This window comes from Schistocerca cancellata, chromosome 1 (assembly GCF_023864275.1).
Source record: "Schistocerca cancellata isolate TAMUIC-IGC-003103 chromosome 1, iqSchCanc2.1, whole genome shotgun sequence".
Taxonomy (NCBI): domain Eukaryota; kingdom Metazoa; phylum Arthropoda; class Insecta; order Orthoptera; family Acrididae; genus Schistocerca; species Schistocerca cancellata.
Genome location: NC_064626.1, coordinates 1,070,585,075 through 1,070,607,352, shown reverse-complemented (window position 1 = coordinate 1,070,607,352; position 22,278 = coordinate 1,070,585,075). Strand labels below are relative to the sequence as shown.

At 39.2% G+C, this 22,278-nt stretch overlaps 1 protein-coding gene across 1 annotated transcript in view; it reads right to left on the bottom strand.

Moving 5' to 3' along the window:
* Positions 1-22,278, bottom strand: part of LOC126090833 (mitogen-activated protein kinase kinase kinase 15-like) — a 183,302-nt gene that overhangs the window by 53,351 nt on the left and 107,673 nt on the right. Inside the window, 2 exon segments of the mRNA XM_049907015.1 lie at positions 3,896-4,181; positions 16,733-16,822. Of these exon segments, the coding sequence (XP_049762972.1) occupies positions 3,896-4,181; positions 16,733-16,822 (376 nt within the window).

Genomic DNA, 22,278 nt, shown 5'->3' with positions numbered 1-22,278 from the left:
GCATTTAACAGTGTAATTCCCACTGTACTCTCAATGCTGATATCCTTGCTTTCAATTTCACTGAAGGTTGTTTAGGCTTTTCTATATCCTGAATCAATCATTCTGATAACCATTTCTTTTTTTATTTCTTCACATTTTTCCTGCAGCCATTTCACCTTCACTTCCCTGCACTTCCTATTTATTTTATTCCTCAATGGATTATATTTATGCATTCCTGAATTTCCCTGAACATTTTTGCACTTCATTTTTTGTCAATCAGTTGAAGTAGTTCTTTTGTTACCAAAGATTTTTCACAGTTACTTTGCTTGTATACTGTACTTTCCTATCCAACTTCCATGATTGTTCTTCTTATAAACATCCATTCCTGTACAACTGAACTGCCTGCTGTGGTATTCACTACCATAGTATCTGCAGTCTCAAAGAACTTCAAAAACATCTCATTACTCATCAGTACTCCACTAGCCCACTTCTTTTCACAAATATCTAACTTCAGAATCTCTGTCTGACCACGATGTAAGCCAGCTGGAATCTTTCCATATCTCCAAACCCTTTCCATGTATACCTTCTCCTCTTGTGATTTTTGAAGCATTAAAAAAGTTAACACAGTTTACCATTGTTTGATAGATTATATATTTCACTCAACTTAGATATCTAAACATTAACTGTTGTTGAACAAGACTAAAGTATATCACTCGAGGGTCTGCACTACTCCAACTGCTTGCCTACCTCAACTCACAGATATATCTTCCAAAGGAGGATGCTTTTTGCGAGTTTAGCAAATGCAGAATAGCACTATTTTTGCAGGTCTGCAACTATTATTACACAAAAACAATTAAGCAAATGCTCAATATTAAAAATAAATCAAACATCTACAAAACCCATCTTAAATATCTGAAGCATATATTGGTTTATATTTGGATGCAACTTTCAAAATTTTCACAGCTCCTGGCCAGCTATCGAAATTCATTTGTACAACCAATCTTCCCTAATATTCTATTTTTCTTACATAATTTCTTCTCTCTATCTGATACATAACATCTGGTCCTCCTTTCCGTGCAGTCTTCTTCTAACTTTACGTCTTAAAAGCTTTTCAGTTCTCCTCCTGCTCTCCAACCTCAAAACAAGAACAGTGTGACAGCCAATGTGCATGATGTTTCACACTGACTTTCCAGTGAATATGACTATATCATCTTTACTTCATTTTTATGACCAATAAAAACCACTGTGCTACTACAGTGTTAAATGTAGATGCAACATAACAAAAACAAGAAAACTAAGAATTATTATGCTTAAGGTGCTTCAGCAGAGGAACTGCACCATGGGTGATTACCTATGGGCTATTCAGCATAGCTGACATTTACAAATCAAGGCAGCCACTACTAGCTGCTGCACATCCGAAAGAACAGTTAATTTGACAACAGATAGGGAGCAAAACAGCTTTGAATGAGTGCACCAAGAATACTACTCAAAGTAAAATATGTAATCACTGGCAGTCTTTGTCTTGTGATTTTATCGGGAGCTCCAATGTTGAGTGCATTTTGGAGCCTCTTAGGAAAAGAGTGTCCAGGGCTGGAAAGAAGTCCAATGTGCTCTTGGGTATGTCTGCTGGAGGGCCTCATCCAAGATGTGGAAGAGGCCCTGTCTTTGGCTACTGAGGGTGCAGAGTGCAATCGTTACAAGTTTTGGCTCATAGAATCACCAATTATGCCTATCCTTGGGTTCTGAGGTCATCCTCAGCTCATAGGTGTGACTGGCAGGTTGCCAGACCTCATGGGTTGCAAGCAGAGCTTACAATCTGCAGTATCATGTCCAGAATTGATTGGAATCCTTTGGTTTGGAACCAAGCGAGAGCCTCAACCAGAGGCGACATCAATTCTGTGACGGTCTTGGCTGGAGGTTTCACGACCTGCATTATGGGGTGTAGAATTGTACGACTTCCCCTGATAAGTAATGATTGTGCTACTCAGAGGCAGAAGCTATTTGGGTAGCAGAGAATTGTGGAGTGCACATGAGGCTCTTTTACATTAGCAATTAGTCTGAGGTCTTTGATGAACACTCACGAGTCGATATGCAGTGAGTGAAATCAGATCACATACAAAGGAAAGCCATTTCAAATGTCAAAATACCAGTAAATTGCTGAAGCATTCACAAAAAGTTCCTGAATTTACTGCCGTCCAGGAAAGCTGTCAAAATCAAATTACACTCCGAACCAAGGGTTTAGTGAAGCCTAAAGTAGAAAGCTCTGAAATACGAGGCATGTTCAACAAAGCACGACCATAAATTCTTTCTTCCTTTTTTTCCCAACGTACCTTTACTCATCCTGGTAATTTTGATGGTCCTTCTCAAAATAATCTCTTTTGGAAGTGATACACTTGTCCCAGTTTCTGTCTGTCTGCCTCTGCAGCCTTCACTACTGCTTCTGAAGATTTTTGCAAGGGTTTTTCAAGATCTCTGTTTGCATAATCCATGTTAATTTTTATGGGAAAAAGATTAATGTCAGTGATATAAGACTATAATTATGTGCATCTGTCCTATGATCCCTCTTGAAAATGGGAATAACCTGCACTTTTTCCAGTTGCTAGGTACCTTTTATTGCTCAGCAACCTACAACAAACAGCTGCTAGTATGGTAGCAAGTTCTTTCACATAATCTCTGTAGAATTTTAAAGGTATCGCATCTGATCCTGGTGCCTTGCCACTAATAATTGACTGTAGTTGTTTTTCTATTCTGTGAATGGTTATACCAATATTTACCATTTCGAAGTTCTTACGGTGATTGAAAGAAGGGACCATGTTATGATCTTCTGTGTATTATGGTCTTCTGTTCTTTGGAAGATTGAATTCAATGTTTTCACCTTCTCTTTGTCATCTTGTGTTCTGGTGAGAGTATGATCCCCAAGTGACTGAACAAATGCTTACTATTTTATATACAATGAAAACATCTAAGGGTTTTTAGTCAGATCAATTGATAAAACTTACTTTCAAAGTCACTGAACACTTCTATCATTCCTCCCAGCTTTCATTTCTCTGATAGGTTTTTATTTCTCCTGAATCTGTGATGAAGCTCTCTCTGTTCACGTAGCAGTTTTCTAACAAGGTAGGTCTTTCCCATCCCTTTAGACCCTGCTCAGAACAGACTTCCCTAGGACATACTGAATGATGCTTTTAAATTTTTTCTATTTGTATTGTACATCTTCATCCTCAGCACTGAATATTTGATGTTGACACTATAGAAAGTATGTGACACTGATGTCTGGAATGGGATGTAAGTGAATTTCTTTTTAACTTTCTAACAGGCTAAATTTGTGTACTGAACCTAGACTGAATGGATCTGTGCTCTTTGTGGATGGTTACTCTAATAACTGAACTGTCTGTGTATGCCTCACAACCCAACTCACATTTAAAAATAAGTCTTATTCACTGTACATCAGCTACAGATATTGGTAGCGAAACTTACAGAATTTTCAATCTGTGAGAATCTCTCCTCTATGTTCCCAAAGTATGCAACTAAACACCTGCAGAAAGTTCTACATCACCTGGAATATTCACACCAGCACACACACTATTCCAGAATGAAGTTTCATTCTGAAAGCAATCCTACAAGATGTGGCTAGGTCATCCTAGCAACATTCTTATATTAAGAGAATTACTGCAGTAGATTATGCAGGAAAGTTTGGGGAAATAGAAGAAATGTACCCATATACTGAAGCATTTGAGATGGACCATGAGGAGTGTTCAGGTGACTCTGTTAGTAATGTTACTCCCAAAGAAAGATACCTGAGCTCACATTTCAGTTTTAAACAACAGCCTTAATCAAACAGAAGGTTCATATTGGATGAGACACGACTTTGTAATATCTAATTTCAATTACAGTTTGTAGTTAAATATAAACTTACTGTGGAAAGAACTGTTGCTAGCAGCTCCCTTTGTATGTTCTGCATCCACACCTCACAGATCTTTTGCTCATCTTGGCTGATAACTCTTGACAGAGTCATGCGTCTCTGGGAATCTTTCTTCAACAAATAAAATCCATCTTGTTCTGAGGCCTCTCCCAATCCCAAAACTCCACCTCCTTTAGGTGTAGGTATGTCAACTTCTGGGGAAAGTAAGCCACCTGATGAACTTCGTCGTGTCATATTTACACCACCCTCTTGATCTGTCTCGTATGTGGGTGTACTGAGACTGTGAACAATTAATAAAGATCGTTACTGTAGTCATCTGGCTTTTACAGCAATCTGAATAGTTTTCACAATAAAATAGGATGCACACTTCAAGAATTCCATTATACTTCAAAGAGTTCAACTTACTTTGATATGCTTGGATAAGTAAAAAAATAAATAAAGATCTGTACATAGAACTTGTTCTTACTGTAAACTGGTTTTTGCTACTACAATTTCGTTGTTCTGGTAGAATCAAAATTTCAGTCTATAATTCCTCATTCATTGTGTGAGAATATAAAAAATTTTAAAAACAATGTCAACAATAGATGAAAGTATGAAATTCCACAGGTGAACACGCACATACCCACACACACATACATGTGGTTACAGAGTAAAACTGCTTATGAGAGGTTGCCCAGGATGGGATAGGAGTAGGGTTGTGGGTGAAGCAGGAGAAAGGCGTAGGGGACAGTGGCAGGGGGAGGGGAAAGAGCACAGGGGAGAAGGGGGGAGGGGGAGAGAGAGGGGGGATGGAGGGGGAGAGAGGGGGGATGGAGGGGGAGAGAGGGGGGGGGGAGAGAGAGAGAGAGAGAGAGAGAGAGAGAGAGAGAGAGAGAGAGAGAGAGTGTGTGTGTGTGTGTGTGTGTACGCGCACTGCTTTCGCAAGTAATACTGGGGCAAGTGAGTGGGAAGGGAGCAGCTGATGATAAGAGAAAAAAGGCAATTTAGGCCAGGCGGTTTGGGGGAAAGAGACGACGTGCTGGTGAAACTGTGTAGTTCCGAGGAGCTGGTGCTGTGAGAAAGTATCCAAAAAGCACAGGTATTGAAGCACTTGTTGAAGTCATGTTGTGTGGTGGCACACAGCATGCTCAGCAAATCAATGAGTTTGTAGTTATCCACAGCCTGGCAGTGAGCTTTCAAGTTGCACAGTAATTGCAGGGCAGCTGGTAGTGATATGGCTGTTTTCACAAGTAACCCCGCATGTGATTGGACATGAAATGCCTGTGACTGGTTTGCAGTAGGAAGTGGTGGTTAGGCATATGTAGCTGATCTTATACTTGAGTAGCCTGCAGTGAAACAACCTGTGAGGTGCAGGTTTTGGGACCCATGATGGAAATTTAACTCAGGACTAGCTGGACAAGACAACATCCTTCTATAAGGGTCCTGAAAAGGTTGTCAGCATATCTCATGTAATTCCAGTTTCCCAATAAAGATGCAGCACCCCAAGTGTACCAAGGAAGTCTACGAGCGATTTTTTGACATATAACATATGATAGCTGCCTACATCAAAGTAAAATTGGTGGTTATTCCATTTGATAAGGACACAGTTTTCCTCTATGTTGCACATATGCAGAATGGCATTGGCAGGTGGCATTTTGGAACCCCTAACTTGCACAAAATTTTTTTTAGATTTGGCCTATGGAGGAGAAACAGCTGTGTGTCAGAATGTGATTGCTCAAAAGGATTAGGGAGAAGGTTGTCAGTTTAATATCAATGACAACATGGTGGTATTTCACTGTAGTAAGGGCGTGGATGTGAGGGACGTTTGTTTACGGGGACATAATATCGGCAGTGACAAGCAGTATCTGGTGGTATTGGGAAATGAAGTGATTAGTGATTTGAATGTAGGAAAGTAGACTATGGACAATTGGTTGGAGATGCCTGTCACCAAAGGCAGATATCTTACCAAAGTGAAACGATCAGCAGGGACTCTAGTTAACTTTGTAGAACTGAGGGTGCAAGTAAAAGATAGATGCACACTGGATTACCGGTATAAGGAGGGAAATGGCATCTTCATATTTTCACGGCACAAAGACTGTTCCATAAATTTCAGGCATGCATCCGCATAAATTCAACTTCTTCTTCTAATATTTCAGCTGAATACCATCTAGCCATCTTCAGAGTGAGCCAAGGTGACTGACACTCCAGCACCTGCTCCATCCTTTCAAACTTGAGGACCGAACCACTGAGCATGCGGCCACAGACACACAAGGCGTCAGTGATGCTGATCAGCAGCAAAGAGGTATGACATAAGCATATGTGTGGATGGAATAAATCTGTGGCTGTGCAGTAGATCCATACAGTGATATCGATGTATCACTGCAAGCTGCATAGTCTTTGTTATTTAATTACATAAATTATTAGAGATAGTCGCTTCAGCTTTAACAAATCATGGAATCTAGCAATTTCTGTAATTAAATCACAAACATCACGGCAGTGCAGCTCACAGTGATACATCGATATCACCATGTGGATTGACTGCACAGCCATAGATTTATTCCATGCATATGTCATACCTCTTTGCTGCCGATCAACATCTCTGGCACCTTGTGTATCTGTGGCCGCATGCGCAGTGGTTCAGTCCTTGGGTTTAAAAGGACAGAGAAAGTGCTGGAGCATCAGTCACCTTGGCTCACTCTGAAGATGGCTGGTGGTATTCAGCCACAATATTAGAAGAAGTTGAATTTATGTGGCTGCACACCTGAGATTTTATGAAACAAGTGACATATTTTGAGAAGGGTCTATACGACATATTTTGAGATGGTCCTACATGTTTTAAGGAGTTGCTGAACACCCAGATGGGATTATAGTGGCAAAGTCTATAAGCAGAAGTGTCAGCAAGTTGATGGAGACCCTCATTCTATTGTCACTGGTTTATGAACATGGTTCAAAAATGGTTCAAATGGCTCTGAGCCCTATGGGACTTAACATCTTAGGTCATTAGTCCCCTAGAACTTAGAACTACTTAAACCTAACTAACCTAAGGACATCACACACAGCCATGCCTGAGGCAGGATTCAAACCTGCGACCGTAGCAGTCCCGCGGTTCCGGACTGCAGCGCCTAGAACCGCACGGCCACTGCGACCGGCATGAACATGGTAGGTTAACAGAGTCTGGCTGTATGGAAAGGATGGTCAGGGGCGATAATGGGTAGGGAGAGGTCAGAAATGGTTAAGACAATTTTCAGTGAGTTGTCTGAGCTAGTAGTGGCATGGACAGCAAAGAAATATTTCCACTGATAAGAATTAGCAAATGAAAGCTGTTTCTTGACAAGTGAAGTTATTAGCAATACTGAGGTATCTACAGGGATCGGTTTAGGATGTATGGGGTGAAAGCAGGTTTGTGGCTAGTTGAATGAGACTGATGGGTCATCTGGTGGTAAGTGGAACTCCCAAGCGGCAGCAAGATGTAAATAGCTTACATAACTTCCTCAGATGGTGCTGAGAAAGTTGTACCAGCCACCTGAGGGCAAAGGGTATCAATTTCTTAGGTACCTTTATGGACAGACAATATCGTTCCCAATTAGTCCTGAAAACTGATTTCCCATGTCATACCTTCCTGTGACACCAACAAATCCATCACTAAAGAAAACCAGCCAATGACCACCATCACTTGGGCTTTGAAAACTAAATCACATCCATTGCCAGGACTTCAAATACCTCTCATCACATGCTTAAATGTGGGATATCTACTCAAAAGCTTATCCTCATCAAAGTGGTATTTATTCACCCAACAGGCTGACATAATATTTTTGTCCATCCCCACAACAATCTAAACCACAATCCTGAACCACATGAATCATTGCTCTGTGGATGAACCATCTGCAAGAGCTGTCCCATTCACTCAGTCCTCCTGCACTTCAATCATAGGTGTTTCCTATCAAACCAACTGCATGGCTCCATGAGAGTGCAGCCAAGACATAAACAAGTTACAGCCAAGACATAAACAAGCTATGCTGCAATCATTCTGCTGGATTCTACATAGGAAACACAACTGATCAGCTGTCTACCCACATGAATGATCATCATGAATCTCTAACTCTACCACTTAGTAGCTGAAACTACTGCATATCATCAAGTTTTATGACTTTTTCCATCATCAATCCTTATTTTATCCCTTCTGCTGAGAACCTGGTATCTCCTCCTCTCCTATCTGGGAGACAGGAAACTCCTACAAGACTTCCCTACTCCCTCTTGCCTCACTCCTTTCTTTCTGTCTGTCCAATCACCTTGCCTATAAACAATCAAGGTGGTGGCCAGGTGCTCTGTGTGTGTGTGTGTGTGTGTGTGTGTGTGTGTGTGTGTGTGGAGGAGGGGGAGAGGTTGGTTGATGTGGGGGAGGAGACCAACCAGCAAGGTCATTGATCCCATTGCATTAGGGAAGGAAGTTGGCCATGCCCTTTCCCAGGAACTGACATTTACCTGAAGCTATTTATGGAAATCACGGAAAATCTATATCAGGCTGGCCAAATGCAAGTCTAATGTGCTGAATGGGAGGGGCAGCATTTGCAAGTGAGTGTAATTGACTACCCAGCATAGAAGAAAATTTCATGGATACGGTGTACAAATTGTTGCAGAGAGAGGTGAGCTGAGAATGGTAGATGAAAAACGAGACAAACAGAAGATGGATGTAGTAGGTTTAGCTGTTAAAACACATGGATGTCAGAGAAAGTTACAAAAATCTAAATAAACAGCCTGGGTGAATAAGATTATTAAAAATTCTGTCAAAACTACAAACCGTGTTACAAGCATCTCTTATGAGGAAAACAAAAGGGGACCCAAGTAGCACATAAGGACTGCTCTCATTTTCAACACGCATAAAGAATCTGATAACCAGGGTAAGCAAATATCTGTAACTTTCTGACAATGTAGTTGTAGTGTACGGGAAAGTACTGCCTTTGAGTGACTGTAGAAGGATACAAGATTATCTGGATAGATTTTCTACAGCATATGGTGTGATACGTGGCAGCTTGCTCTCAGTGTTGGAAAAAATAGGTTAACACAGATGAGTACACAAAAAAAATGTATAATGTCTTAACACAGTAATGCTGGTCTGCTTGAGACAGCAATGCTGATTAAATATCTAATGTAAATAGACATAAAAAATCCACTCACCAAGCAGTGGCAAGAAAACACAAACAGGTTTAACTTTTACAAGCTTCTTCTGGCAGAAGTGTTGAGGGGGAAGGAAGAGGAGTGAAGGAAAAGGACTGGAGAGGTTTAGGAAATAGGGTAAAGTTCAGAATAGTCACCCAGAGCTCCAGGTCAGAGGAGACTTACTAAGCATGATGAGAAGGAAAGACTATCTATCTATTATCTTCCATTTACATTACATCTATTTATCCCTTTACAGTATATTGTCGATAACTGATTATTTTCATTGTGATTAAATATCTCCCCCCCATGAACCATGGACCTTGCCGTTGGTGGGGAGGCTTGCGTGCCTCAGCGATACAGATAGCCGTACTGTAGGTACAACCACAACGGAGGGGTATCTGTTGAGAGGCCAGACAAACGTGTGGTTCCTGAAGAGGGGCAGCAGCCTTTTCAGTAGTTGCAAGGGCAACAGTCTGGATGATTGACTGATCTGGCCTTGTAACAATAACCAAAACGGCCTTGCTGTGCTGGTACTGCGAACGGCTGAAAGCAAGGGGAAACTACGGCCGTAATTTTTCCCGAGGGCATGCAGGTTTACTGTATGATTAAATGATGATGGCGTCCTCTTGGGTAAAATATTCCGGAGGTAAAATAGTCCCCCATTCGGATCTCCGGGCGGGGACTACTCAAGAGGATGTCGTTATCAGCAGAAAGAAAACTGGCGTTCTACGGATCGGAGCGTGGAATGTCAAATCCCTTAATCGCGCAGGTAGGTTAGAAAATTTAAAAAGGGAAATGTATAGGTTAAAGTTAGATATAGTGGGAATTAGTGAAGTTCGGTGGCAGGAGGAACAAGACTTCTGGTCAGGTGACTACAGGGTTATAAACACAAAGTCAAATAAGGGTAATGCAGGAGTAGGTTTAATAATGAATAGGAAAATAGGAATGCGGGTAAGCTACTACAAACAGCATAGTGAACGCATTATTGTGGCCAAGATAGATACGAAGCCCACACCTACTACAGTAGTACAAGTTTATATGCCAACTAGCTCTGCAGATGACGAAGAAATTGAAGAAATGTATGATGAAATAAAAGAAATTATTCAGACAGTGAAGGGAGACGAAAATTTAATAGTCATTGGTGACTGGAATTCGAGTGTAGGAAAAGGGAGAGAAGGAAACGTAGTAGGTGAATACGGATTGGGGCTAAGAAATGAAAGAGGAAGCCGCCTGGTAGAATTTTGCACAGAACACAACTTAATGATAGGTAACACTTGGTTTAAGAATCATGATAGAAGGTTGTATACATGGAAGAACCCTGGAGACACAAAAACGTATCAGATATATTATATAATGGTAAGACAGAGATTTAGGAACCAGGTTTTAAATTGTAAGACATTTCCAGGGGCAGATGTGGACTCTGACCACAATCTATTGGTTATGACCTGTAGATTAAAACTGAAGAAACTGCAAAAAGGTGGTAACTTAAGGAGATGGGACCTGGATAAACTGAAAGAACCAGAGGTTGTACAGAGTTTCAGGGAGAGCATAAGGGAACAATTGACAGGAATGGGGGAAAGAAATACAGTAGAAGAAGAATGGGTAGCTTTGAGGGATGAAGTAGTAAAGGCAGCAGAGGATCAAGTAGGTAAAAAGACGAGGGCTAGTAGAAATCCTTGGGTAACAGAAGAAATATTGAATTTAATTGATGAAAGGAGAAAATATAAAAATGCAGTAAATGAAGCAGGCAAAAAGGAATACAAACGTCTCAAAAATGAGATCGACAGGAAGTGCAAAATGGCTAAGCAGGGATGGCTAGAGGACAAATGTAAGGATGTAGAGGCTTATCTCACTAGAGGTAAGATAGATACTGCCTACAGGAAAATTAAAGAGACTTTTGGAGATAAGAGAACCACTTGTATGAACATCAAGAGCTCAGATGGAAACCCAGTTCTAAGCAAAGAAGGGAAAGCAGAAAGGTGGAAGGAGTATATAGAGGGTCTATACAAGGGCGATGCACTTGAGGACAATATTATGGAAATGGAGGAGGATGTAGATGAAGATGAAATGGGAGATACGATACTGTGTGAAGAGTTTGACAGAGCACTGAAAGACCTGAGTCGAAACAAGACCCCCGGAGTAGACAACATTCCATTGGAACTACTGACGGCCTTGGGAGAGCCAGTCATGACAAAACTCTACCATCTGGTGAGCAAGATGTATGAAACAGGCGAAATACCCTCAGACTTCAAGAAGAATATAATCATTCCAATCCCAAAGAAAGCAGGTGTTGACAGATGTGAAAATTACCGAACAATCAGTTTAATAAGCCACAGCTGCAAAATACTAACACGAATTCTTTACAGACGAATGGAAAAACTAGTAGAAGCCGACCTCGGGGAAGATCAGTTTGGATTCCGTAGAAATACTGGAACACGTGAGGCAATACTGACCTTACGACTTATCTTAGAAGAAAGATTAAGGAAAGGCAAACCTACATTTCTAGCATTTGTAGACTTAGAGAAAGCTTTTGACAATGTTGACTGGAATACTTTCTTTCAAATTCTGAAGGTGGCAAGGGTAAAATACAGGGAGCGAAATGCTATTTACAATTTGTACAGAAACCAGATGGCAGTTATAAGAGTCGAGGGGCATGAAAGGGAAGCAGTGGTTGGGAAGGGAGTGAGACAGGGTTGTAGCCTCTCCCCGATGTTATTCAATCTGTATATTGAGCAAGCAGTAAAGGAAACAAAAGAAAATTCGGAGTAGGTATTAAAATCCAGGGAGAAGAAATAAAAACTTTGAGGTTCGCCGATGACATTGTAATTCTGTCAGAGACAGCAAAGGACTTGGAAGAGCAGTTGAACGGAATGGATGGTGTCTTGAAGGGAGGATATAAGATGAACATCAACAAAAACAAAACAAGAATAATGGAATGTAGTCGAATTAAGTCGGGTGATGTTGAGGGTATTAGATCAGGAAATGAGACACTTAAAGTAGTAAAGGAGTTTTGCTATTTGGGGAGCAAAATAACTGATGATGGTCGAAGTAGAGAGGAAATAAAATGTAGACTGGCAATGGCAAGGAAAGCGTTCCTGAAGAAGAGAAATTTGTTAACATCGAGTATAGATTTAAGTGTCAGGAAGTCATTTCTGAAAGTATTTGTATGGAGTGTAGCCATGTGTGGAAGTGAAACATGGACGATAAATAGTTTGGACAAGAAGAGAACAGAAGCTTTCGAAATGTGGTGCTACAGAAGAATGCTGAAGATTAGATGGGTAGATCACATAACTAATGAGGAAGTATTGAATAGGATTGGGGAAAAGAGAAGTTTGTGGCACAACTTGACCAGAAGAAGGGATCGGTTGGTAGGACATGTTCTGAGGCATCAAGGGATCACAAATCTAGCATTGGAGGGCAGCGTGGAGGGTAAAAATCGTAGGGGGAGACCAAGAGATGAATACACTAAGCAGATTCAGAAGGATGTAGGTTGCAGTAGGTACTGGGAGATGAAGAAGCTTGCACAGGATAGAGTAGCATGGAGAGCTGCATCAAACCAGTCTCAGGACTGAAGACCACAACAACAACAACAACAACAACAACATTAAATATCTAGGCATAATGTTGCATAGCAACATGAATGACAAGCAACAAGTTGTAGGGAAACTGAATGGTCAACTTTGGTTTACTGTGAGAATTGAAGGAAAGTGTAGCTCATCTTTAAAGGAGACTGTGTACAAAACACTTGTGAAACCCATTCTTGACTACTGTTTAAACATTTGGGATCTCCACCAGGTCAATTTAAGGAAGACATCGAAGTAATTCAGAATGCACTGCTAGATTTGTTACCAGTAGGAAATGCTCTGTGGATTCAAATGGAAGACACTGGATGGAAGACGATGTTTTCTCATGAAATACTACGGCAAAATTTTAAAGAACTGGTATTTGTAACAGATTATAGAATGATCCTACAGCTACCAATAAACATCTCATGGAAGGATCACGAAGACACGAAAGAAAAATCAGGGCTCATTCAGAAGCATATAGAAAGTAAGTTTTCCTTGCTCCATTTGTGAGTGTAACAGGAAAGGGAATGCCTGATGATGGTACAAATTACAGATAAATAGTTGGTTTCAGCTGTGAAGGAAAAATGTAAAGAGCAAGTGACAAGAATAACTTGAATATTTAAAAGTGTGATGTCAACACAGAATCTCGGTATTACAAGGATTTCAAAAGTACTTCCACATTCAAACTGTAGAGGGAATGAAATTATTTTAATTGATGGGCTGCATGATTCTAGTAGTATACATACTGATCATTTGAGCAGACTGGAAAGGGGTCAACAGTAAATGAACTGAAAAACATCAAGGCAGGCAGACCAGATGTTGTTGTTGTTGTTGTTGTTGTTTTTGGGGAAGGAGACCAGACAGCGAGGTCATCTGTCTCATCGGATTAGGGAAGGACGGGGAAGGAAGTCGGCCGTGCCCTGTGAAAGGAACCATCCCGGCATTTGCCTGGAGCGATTTAGGGAAATCACGGAAAACCTAAATCAGGATGGCTGGACGCGGGATTGAACCGTCGTCCTCCCGAATGAGAGTCCAGTGTCTAACCACTGCAAGACCAGATGAACTTGGTGGAAACTCAATCAAAGCAATTGGAGGGCTTGAGCAGCAACGGCTATATGGAGTATTCAACAGAATGTGGAACGAAAATGTAACACACACTGTTTAAAAAGGGTGACAGGAAGAAATGTACAAACTAAATAAGTTTAATTTTGATCTCATATGGCCTAAAAAATTCTGAATTAGTTCTTGAGGGCAGACTTACAAAAAATCTGTTGAACCTGAACCAGAGGAAGAACAACATGGCTTTAGGACTTACAGATTCATTATTGAATTGGTTTTTGCAGCAACTATGCTTTATGAGAAGTGCTGAGAAGAGGAGGACAGAGGAGGAGGAGGTGGGGGGGGGGGGGGGCACTTAGAGCTCTTAATGGACACCAAGATTCTATGATCATTTATAGTTTAAGCGTATTTGAGAATGTTGGAGCTATAATAAAGAGCTTGTGAATGTCACTGCAAGGTTATGACAATCACCTGGAGACCATGAGTAGTGAACTTGTCCAGAACACAAAATCAGAATGGCTCACAATGATCATGATGATGATTGGTTTGTTGGGTGATCAACTGTTCGGTCATCAGCACCCGTACAAGATCCCAATCTTTTCACAGACCAATTTTTTCACAGTCCAATCTAGCCACTGTCACAAATGATGAGGATGATGATGAAATGATGAGGACAACATAAACACCCAGTCCCCAGGCAGAGAAAATCCCCACCCGGCCGGGAAACAAACCCGGGACTCCATGATAAAGAGGTAGCAACGCTAGCCGCTAGACCACGAGCTGCAGACAGAATCGCTCAGAATGATGAACATAATCCAATGAGGAAATTGGTTCTCACCATTCTTATTTATCATCATAATGGATGAAGTTTTAAAAGCACAAAATGAAAAAATCCTACAGCTTATGCCTTAGTCTTTGCCAATGATGCAATAGTACAAAGTGAAAGCAATGTGTGTCAAAATCAGCAATACCAAGACTGTAGGTTGACTTTGAGCAAAAATTCTACAACTAAGATTTGGAAATGAAGAAAGAGAAATTGTGTACAATTTTCAGTGCATTGTCTCTTCAGATAATACCATATACCAAGAGATTAGCAACAGAATACAACAAAACCCCCATATACTACGACATAGAACATATGTCAGGTATTGTGCAATGACACATTTCCAAAGGCTTCCAAAATCAATCTAAGTTAAATATATCTTGTACCTATAATGAAGTTTAAATTGGTGACCAGAACAATTACTGAACCAGCAAAACATTTTCCCAAGTCCACAGAAATGAAGTTTCACCTATCTTGTCTATAAGACAAAAAGAGAGAAGCCACTGCAAATGCAAAACACTGGTACATTGCTAACTGCCGCAACCGCCAGACTGTTAAATGCTAGCATGCAAATGTGCATGCATTGTGTTGTACAGTCACCAGAAGTCAGTTTGTGGTATGGAATTGCATGTCTGTTGCACCTGGTCGGACAATGTAGGGACAGTTAATGCTGGTTGTAGATGACCCTGGAGCTGTCATCTGATGATGTCCCATATGTGCTTGACTGGAGACAGATGGTGATTGAGCACGACAAGGCAACAAGCTGACACTCTGTAGACCATGTTGAGTTACAACAATGATATGTGGGCGAGCGTTATCCTGCTGGGAAACACTCCCTGGAATGTTATATATGGATGGCAGCACAACAGGTCAAATCACCAGATTGACGTACAAATTTTCAGTCAGGATGCAAGGGATAGCCAAAAGAGTACTCGTGCTGTCATACAAAATCGCAATCCAGACCTTAATTACAGGTGTTGGTCTAGTGTGTCTAGCACGCAGGCAGCTTGGCCTCCTCCTAGTCAACACATGGCCATCACTGGCACCAAGGCAGAACCAACCTTCATTAGAAAACATGACAGACCTCTACCCTGCCCTCTCAAACTATATATACCAATTGTAGTCAAAAATATGAACAAAGACTGTGGGTGTACAAAGCCTTATAGAGAAGAGACATACAGAATTGCTTTTAGCTTGCTGGAGTGGGGAAATAACAAGGATGATAAGCTTTTTATTTTTTACTAATTACAGTCTTTCTTCGACTACAACTATTACTCATTTGTGCCTGTATGCATCAATTCACCTCAAATTTTTCCTGTTAATAATGTTTGAAATATGTTACTATCAGAATGGTGATGTGCAATATAATAAGAACCACTGATAAGAAAATACATACCAATAACAATTTTTGTTCCATGACATTTGGAAACCTGGTTACAAAATTAACACTGTCAATTGCTGTTTCTCATCATGCAAAAATATACTGTTTGTATAATTTAAATGGAAATATATCTTTTTAAAATTAAAATTTAGATGGTACATTTTCAAAACACAGCAACCTAACTTATGCATAAGACACTTATTATTTCACAGAGTTCACTACAGTAACAAATCTACATGGGCAATACAGTATCTCTTGACATGTTGCTATTAATATAAATTAGTTACAAGCAGATTTTCAGTAATATACTGTTGATAAAACTCATAAATAAGTTCCACATTATGAGACAAAAACAATTAGTACTTGTAACTGGGAACAGATTAATATGGTACATACATTTACAGCTCATATAAACACACAGCAATGGGTGCATTGACCACGTTTTTGCCATTCATCATGTCCAATTTTAATTTGTTTAAAACCATATGCTCTCCATTATTTAAAAAAGGAGCAATTCAAGAAGGAGGAATGTTCCATTCAGAAACCATGCAACTGTAAATTGGTGTGGCAAGGCCCAAGCAAAACACAATTCACGGCACAGAAATACAAACACTACAACACATCAAGCATTTAGCTTAATCAGTATTTTGGTATTTTATCATAAAACTCTTTTTATATGTGCTACTTTAGCATATCATTTTAATTAATTCTATGTGTAGAAATTTACTCATTTAAAGCATTCAGGTTCAGTGATTCAATTTATTAGATTTTATTAAGAAGCCTTCTGAAACATAACTCTGCACATTTATTTTAAAAATACCAAAGCCCAATGTTAATATCATTACAAAAAACCATAAAAACTTTACCTGGAGAAAGACAGAGCTGCAGGCATGCTGATTGGGGAGAGCAGTGAAGGTCCCCTTGATTTCACAGGGTTCGACTTAGTATTGAAGCCACTACAGCACATGAAGAAGGTAGGACCAAACATGTGTCAGTATGCAAATTGTGGGAGTCAGATGTTGGATTTGCCATTTAATACTCAAAAAATCAAAGAATTAAAAGAATTTGGTAATCGTGGCTCCATTAGTTATAAAAATTCCTCTACAAAAGAGTTAGTAAACACTTGAAAACGACCAAGCATATAAATAAGGAGTGAAAAATTATGCGGGTTTCTTGCAAATAAATTATATTTAATGAGACCAAACATTTCATCATACTGAAATAGCTAATTAAAACAAAATAAAAACAATACAGTAAACAAAAAAATATGGATTTCAATTCATATGCTACAGCTTAAATGCCACATATTGCAAATTACAACTTAAATGTGCCAAATCTATTGAAATTCAAAATAAAAACTCTCTTTTTTAATTACTGTATGTACCTGTTTAAAAGAGAATATGCACTGCAGGGGAATGGATGACACAACAGTTGTCTTTTCTGTAAACTGTTAGATTTAGACTGCCTGGTAAAGTAAGGAATCTTATGTTCTCAACATTCAATTGTATTAGTGCACCAGCAAACAGGCCATTTAGGGGGTTATAAATTGATGGCAATATGCATTAACAAGCTGACAACGTGCAACAGCCCAAAGTAAAACAACAGGACATTAACAGCTTCTAATGCTCCATGACACTCAGTTTCAACCACCAATAGCACAAGCACATATGCTGAAATTTACAGTTAAGGTGCCAGGTTATCAAAAAACTAAGAAACTGCAGCATATGAAACACAGTTTCTGTTATGAAGTCATCAATGCAATCCTTTATCAAGAAACAGGAACCAACCACCTGTATCAAGATCTCACATACTTTTATTTATCCACAGAGGATATACTGCATCACACTTCTCTATTATATTAGAAAAAGGCATTTACAGTATCACACATGTTCCTTACAGTTCAGATCAGAAAAAGTTATTTCTGTACCTTAAATGATATATACACATATATATCTCTTTGTACCAAAGGAATAGTCAATTGAGAAAAAGTAATAAATTATGATGCAGAATAGAACTTACCTTCAGGAGGCAAAATGTTTAGTACTAACTATAAATACATTTAAAAGTAAGAAAGAGATATTATTCTAGCTTTTGGAACAATTAGTTCCTTCCTTGGAGAGGAGAGAGGAATAGGTTATGGAAGGTTAAAAATGAAAGGCTGGTCACTCAGACCTCTAGATATGAGGGGCCTACCCGAAGTGAGAACAAGGGTAGTCCGAGATGGAGGAAGCATTAGAGAGTGAGTGAGAGTAAGCACTGGTAAGCACTTCAGTCTAGAGATGGTAAAGATAGATTATTGGAAGAGGAATGGATAGAGCAAGCAATGAGAATAATAGGAAAGAGTGGGGATGGAGGAATACATGTTGACACCAGATCTTTTTTCTCACCAGCCTCCTCCTTATTTATTATATTTCATTCATTTTCTGTATCACTTCTTTCTTTTCTTTCTTTTTTTTCATTTTTGTTCTCCCCTTGCACTATCCCCTCCCTGAAAAAGGAACTGCCTCAAAATCTACAGCAAGCAGTCTGTCACTTTTATTTTTGTTTGTATGAGTACTAAACATTTCACCTTCTGAGGGTAAGCAGAGGTCAGAAATTCTGTTTCACAATGTGTTAAATTATATTTTCTGTGGAATCAACTTGTACATGAAACTGATTTCATAGGCTCATAACTTACCTTTCACTTCATATACAAACAACTACCTCACTATATCTTATAACTTGTTCATTTCTCCTCCCTTGTTACAAGGATGGTCCCATAAGTATCTGATCCAACAAAGAAAACACAAAAATTCTGGAAAAAAATTATTTATTTTTAAACATAATCTCCTTTCAGCTCTATACACTTTTCCCAGTGATGTTCAACAAGTCTGATGCGCTTTTTATAATGAGAAGCCATTAACTGCCAACATCACACCTTCATTTGTTGAAAATCTTTGACCACCAAGCTGTTTTTTCAAGTTTTGGAACAGAAAATAATCCGAGGGGGCTAAATGTGGTGAATAGATATGAGGTAGTAATTCAAAATTTAATTCATTAATTTTGGCCATTTCAATAACGGACTTGTGAGTTGGTGCATTGTCCAAAAGAAACAACACTTTCTTCTTGGCCAAATGCGGCCATTTATGCTTGATTTCTTCGCCCAAACACTGCAATAAGTTTGCATAATACTTGCCGTTGATATTTTTTTCCTTTTTCAAGGTAATCAATGAAAGTTATCCTACACGCATCCCAAAAAACCAACACCATGACCTTGCCTGCAGATGAAACGCTCTTCGCCTTCTTTGGAGTCAATTCTCCAATTTGTGTCCATTGTTTTGATTGTTCTTTCGGCTCGGGAGTGAAGTTGTGGGCCCATGTTTCATCCACGGATATGAAATGGCACAAAAAAAAAAAAAAAAAAAAAAAAAAAAAAAAAAAAAAAAAAAAAAAAAAAAAAAAAAAAAAAAAAAAATCACCTTTGTTGCTGCGAAACTTCACTAAACATTCAATTGAGACATCTTCATGAAACTGTTTTTGCTAAAGTGTGAGCAAATGTGGCACAAACCTTGCAGACAGTTTTCTCATGTCCAAATTTTCAGACAGTATACGATGTACCACACTTTTTGAAATGCCTACTATGACTGCCAGCTCTGCTCTTTCAGTTGACAATCATCCAGTACCACTTTGTGGATTTTCTTCACAATTTCTGGAGTCGTCACCATATTGGTCGATCACTGCAATGCTCATCTTGGCAGCTTGTACGGCCTCGTTTAAACTCAGCTACCCAATATTTTATTGTTGTCAACAAAGGAGCAGATTCTCCCAAAGTAAAATCTAGCTCAGATTTAAATTGGTTGCGCTGAGGCCTTTAAAAAAAATATTGTAACACATAACAATGACCAATTTTCTCCAGTTTCACAAGTTCACTCACAATGTTCACTATTGATGGCTGCCAAACAAGTACTAAACAATGTGGCATCTTCAAACTTGAAACATAAGCTTCGTAGATCATGTACTTTCTAATCCAGAGATATTTTTCAACAATGACTGCCATCTCTCGGTCAGGCCAGGTACTTATAGGATCACCCTTGTAAATAGTTCTTATCCTTCCAGATCATCTAATGTCAGACACTTCTTTATTGTTGCGCATTTGGAAGCCAGTACTGAGGTGAATCAGTTCAAAGCAGATGGTAGGTGAAGCAAAGTCTCTGGCCACATTATTGAACTAATTGTAAGTAGAATACAGCCATGCTTCGCTGCCTGTGGCACTAGGAGAGGGCAAATGGCCTGACCACCTTTTAGCCCAGGAAAACTCCTCAGTACTAATTTTACAGCAGGCTGAGTGGACCTACTGCTGTCCTGGAGGGACTGGAATGAGACAAAACCCCGCCCCTATCTGTACTTACTTAATTTTTTTTTCCTCGGATTTTGTGACACACACTATATAATTTCATGGTGCTTATCATTAAAAATGAGGTATCATAAAATGGGGAGAAGAAGAAAAAGAAAAAACAAAGGTTCAATTTAGAAAGAAAAATGCAACTAATACAAGAGCAATATGGGAGCCAAGGAAAGTTATGTGTTGGTTGTAAGTGCACTTAACATCTAAAACAAGTAAAACTAATCAGTGGACAACTGATTACATGGAACATCAAGGGGCTCCAATGATACTGAACAACTGTCTGTTATTTCAACTTTAACAGGAAGAATTTAATATGGTCTTTCATGCACAGAGGAAAATAAGAGGCACACTCACAAAACATTAAGGAAGTTTCAGCAGTTGAACTTAATGAAAGATAACTACAGACTATCTGTTCCATAGTATGGCCTATCAAATAAAAACCGTAATTGGGAGGTTCAGTTCTATATGATAATACCTAATGTATGGAGGTTAGCCATAGATTGATAGTGAACTATTCATTATCATTTAACACGCACGAGAGTGAGTTTGTGTGTGTGTGTGTGTGTGTGTGTGTGTGTGTGTGGTTTTTTTTTTTTTTTTTGGGGGGGGGGGGGGGGGGGGCATTAGTGGTGGGGTCAAGAATGAGAGTAAGGAGGGTGGGGATTGAGTCTGAAAACTAGGTTGCAAGTCTTTGTGAATGTGCAATTATATGGAGAATAAAATCAACACTAAATACATAAGAGTATTTCACCAACAGCTGAGTGTCAATAATCTCATAAATTTGCCATCCCTCTACATACATCAATAACTTACATTATTTACACTTAAAGTGAGGAGATTGCAAACAACTACATTGCCTTTCCACACTCCTAAGCTTCTGTTCTACAATCTGTCCACAGTTTATTCAAAATAATGTGTACTGCTAACAGACTATATCATAAAATTCACTATTTGCAAATGGTTTGCTTTTGAATTTTATACAGCAGTTCACAACAGTAAAGAATATTTAGAGCGAATTGTATTTTATTCTTCAGATGAGGAATCTAACAGCAAAAAAAGCCATCACAAGGTTAATGTTACTTATGTCATAAATAATTATTGCACTTCTATGAGTATCATACCAACTGTATCTGAATGAACAACTGTGTGTATCCAAATGTAGGTCATATAAAGATTTCATTATATATAAAACGCATCACTGCAGCTGGTACCACCACAGCACTTGTTTTCTGTGAACCAGATTCTGTGGTAATGCTCTGAAGGGAGTATTCTGTTATCATGTCACGTCACACTCACTTCCTTTCAGATATCACGATGACTCTCGCACACACATCCCAACAGCATCTACAACAGCTGCCTCTTGGTTCAGAGCACAGTAAACCACTTACTAGTGAAAACGTTAGAAGTATGTGACCATCACTAGAATTCAATCATAGGAAATAACTGCAAGAACTCCTAGAATACGTTTGTCATGTGATGAAATGATACTAGCAGCAATTTTCCATCAAACAGTGGAAAAAATGTTTTCCTAAAAAGAAGCATATCAAAACAAGAGAAACATAAAATATATAAATGTACTTTGTATGGAGTTTCAAAGTAATCATTTGTTTTCCTGGAAGAATAAATCAAAGATGACAGAGTAAAAGAAGTGAAGAGAACATAAAACAGAAGGAAACAGTCTCTGGCATATTGTTTGTCAGTGCATCACATATCATGGTTGATCTTCTTAATTAATACATTGTAAGAATGAATGAGAATGGTGGAGTACATGTAAAAAAGGGGAGATAGCATCAAGGTTTAGCAAGGAGAGAGATTTAGAAAGAGGAAAGCAGAAAGTATTGACAGTAAAGATATGTATAATAAAGAGATGCCAGAGGTCTTGAACAGGTAGTTAATAGATTCATTTAGGTAGTTAATAACTGGAAATTTGTGTGTTGGATATCAACCTACTTTCTGAAGACACAACTGTACAGGTGTTACTGGCAGCAAAGTATTGCAAAAGGGCTCAACTAATAAATCGGCAATTAA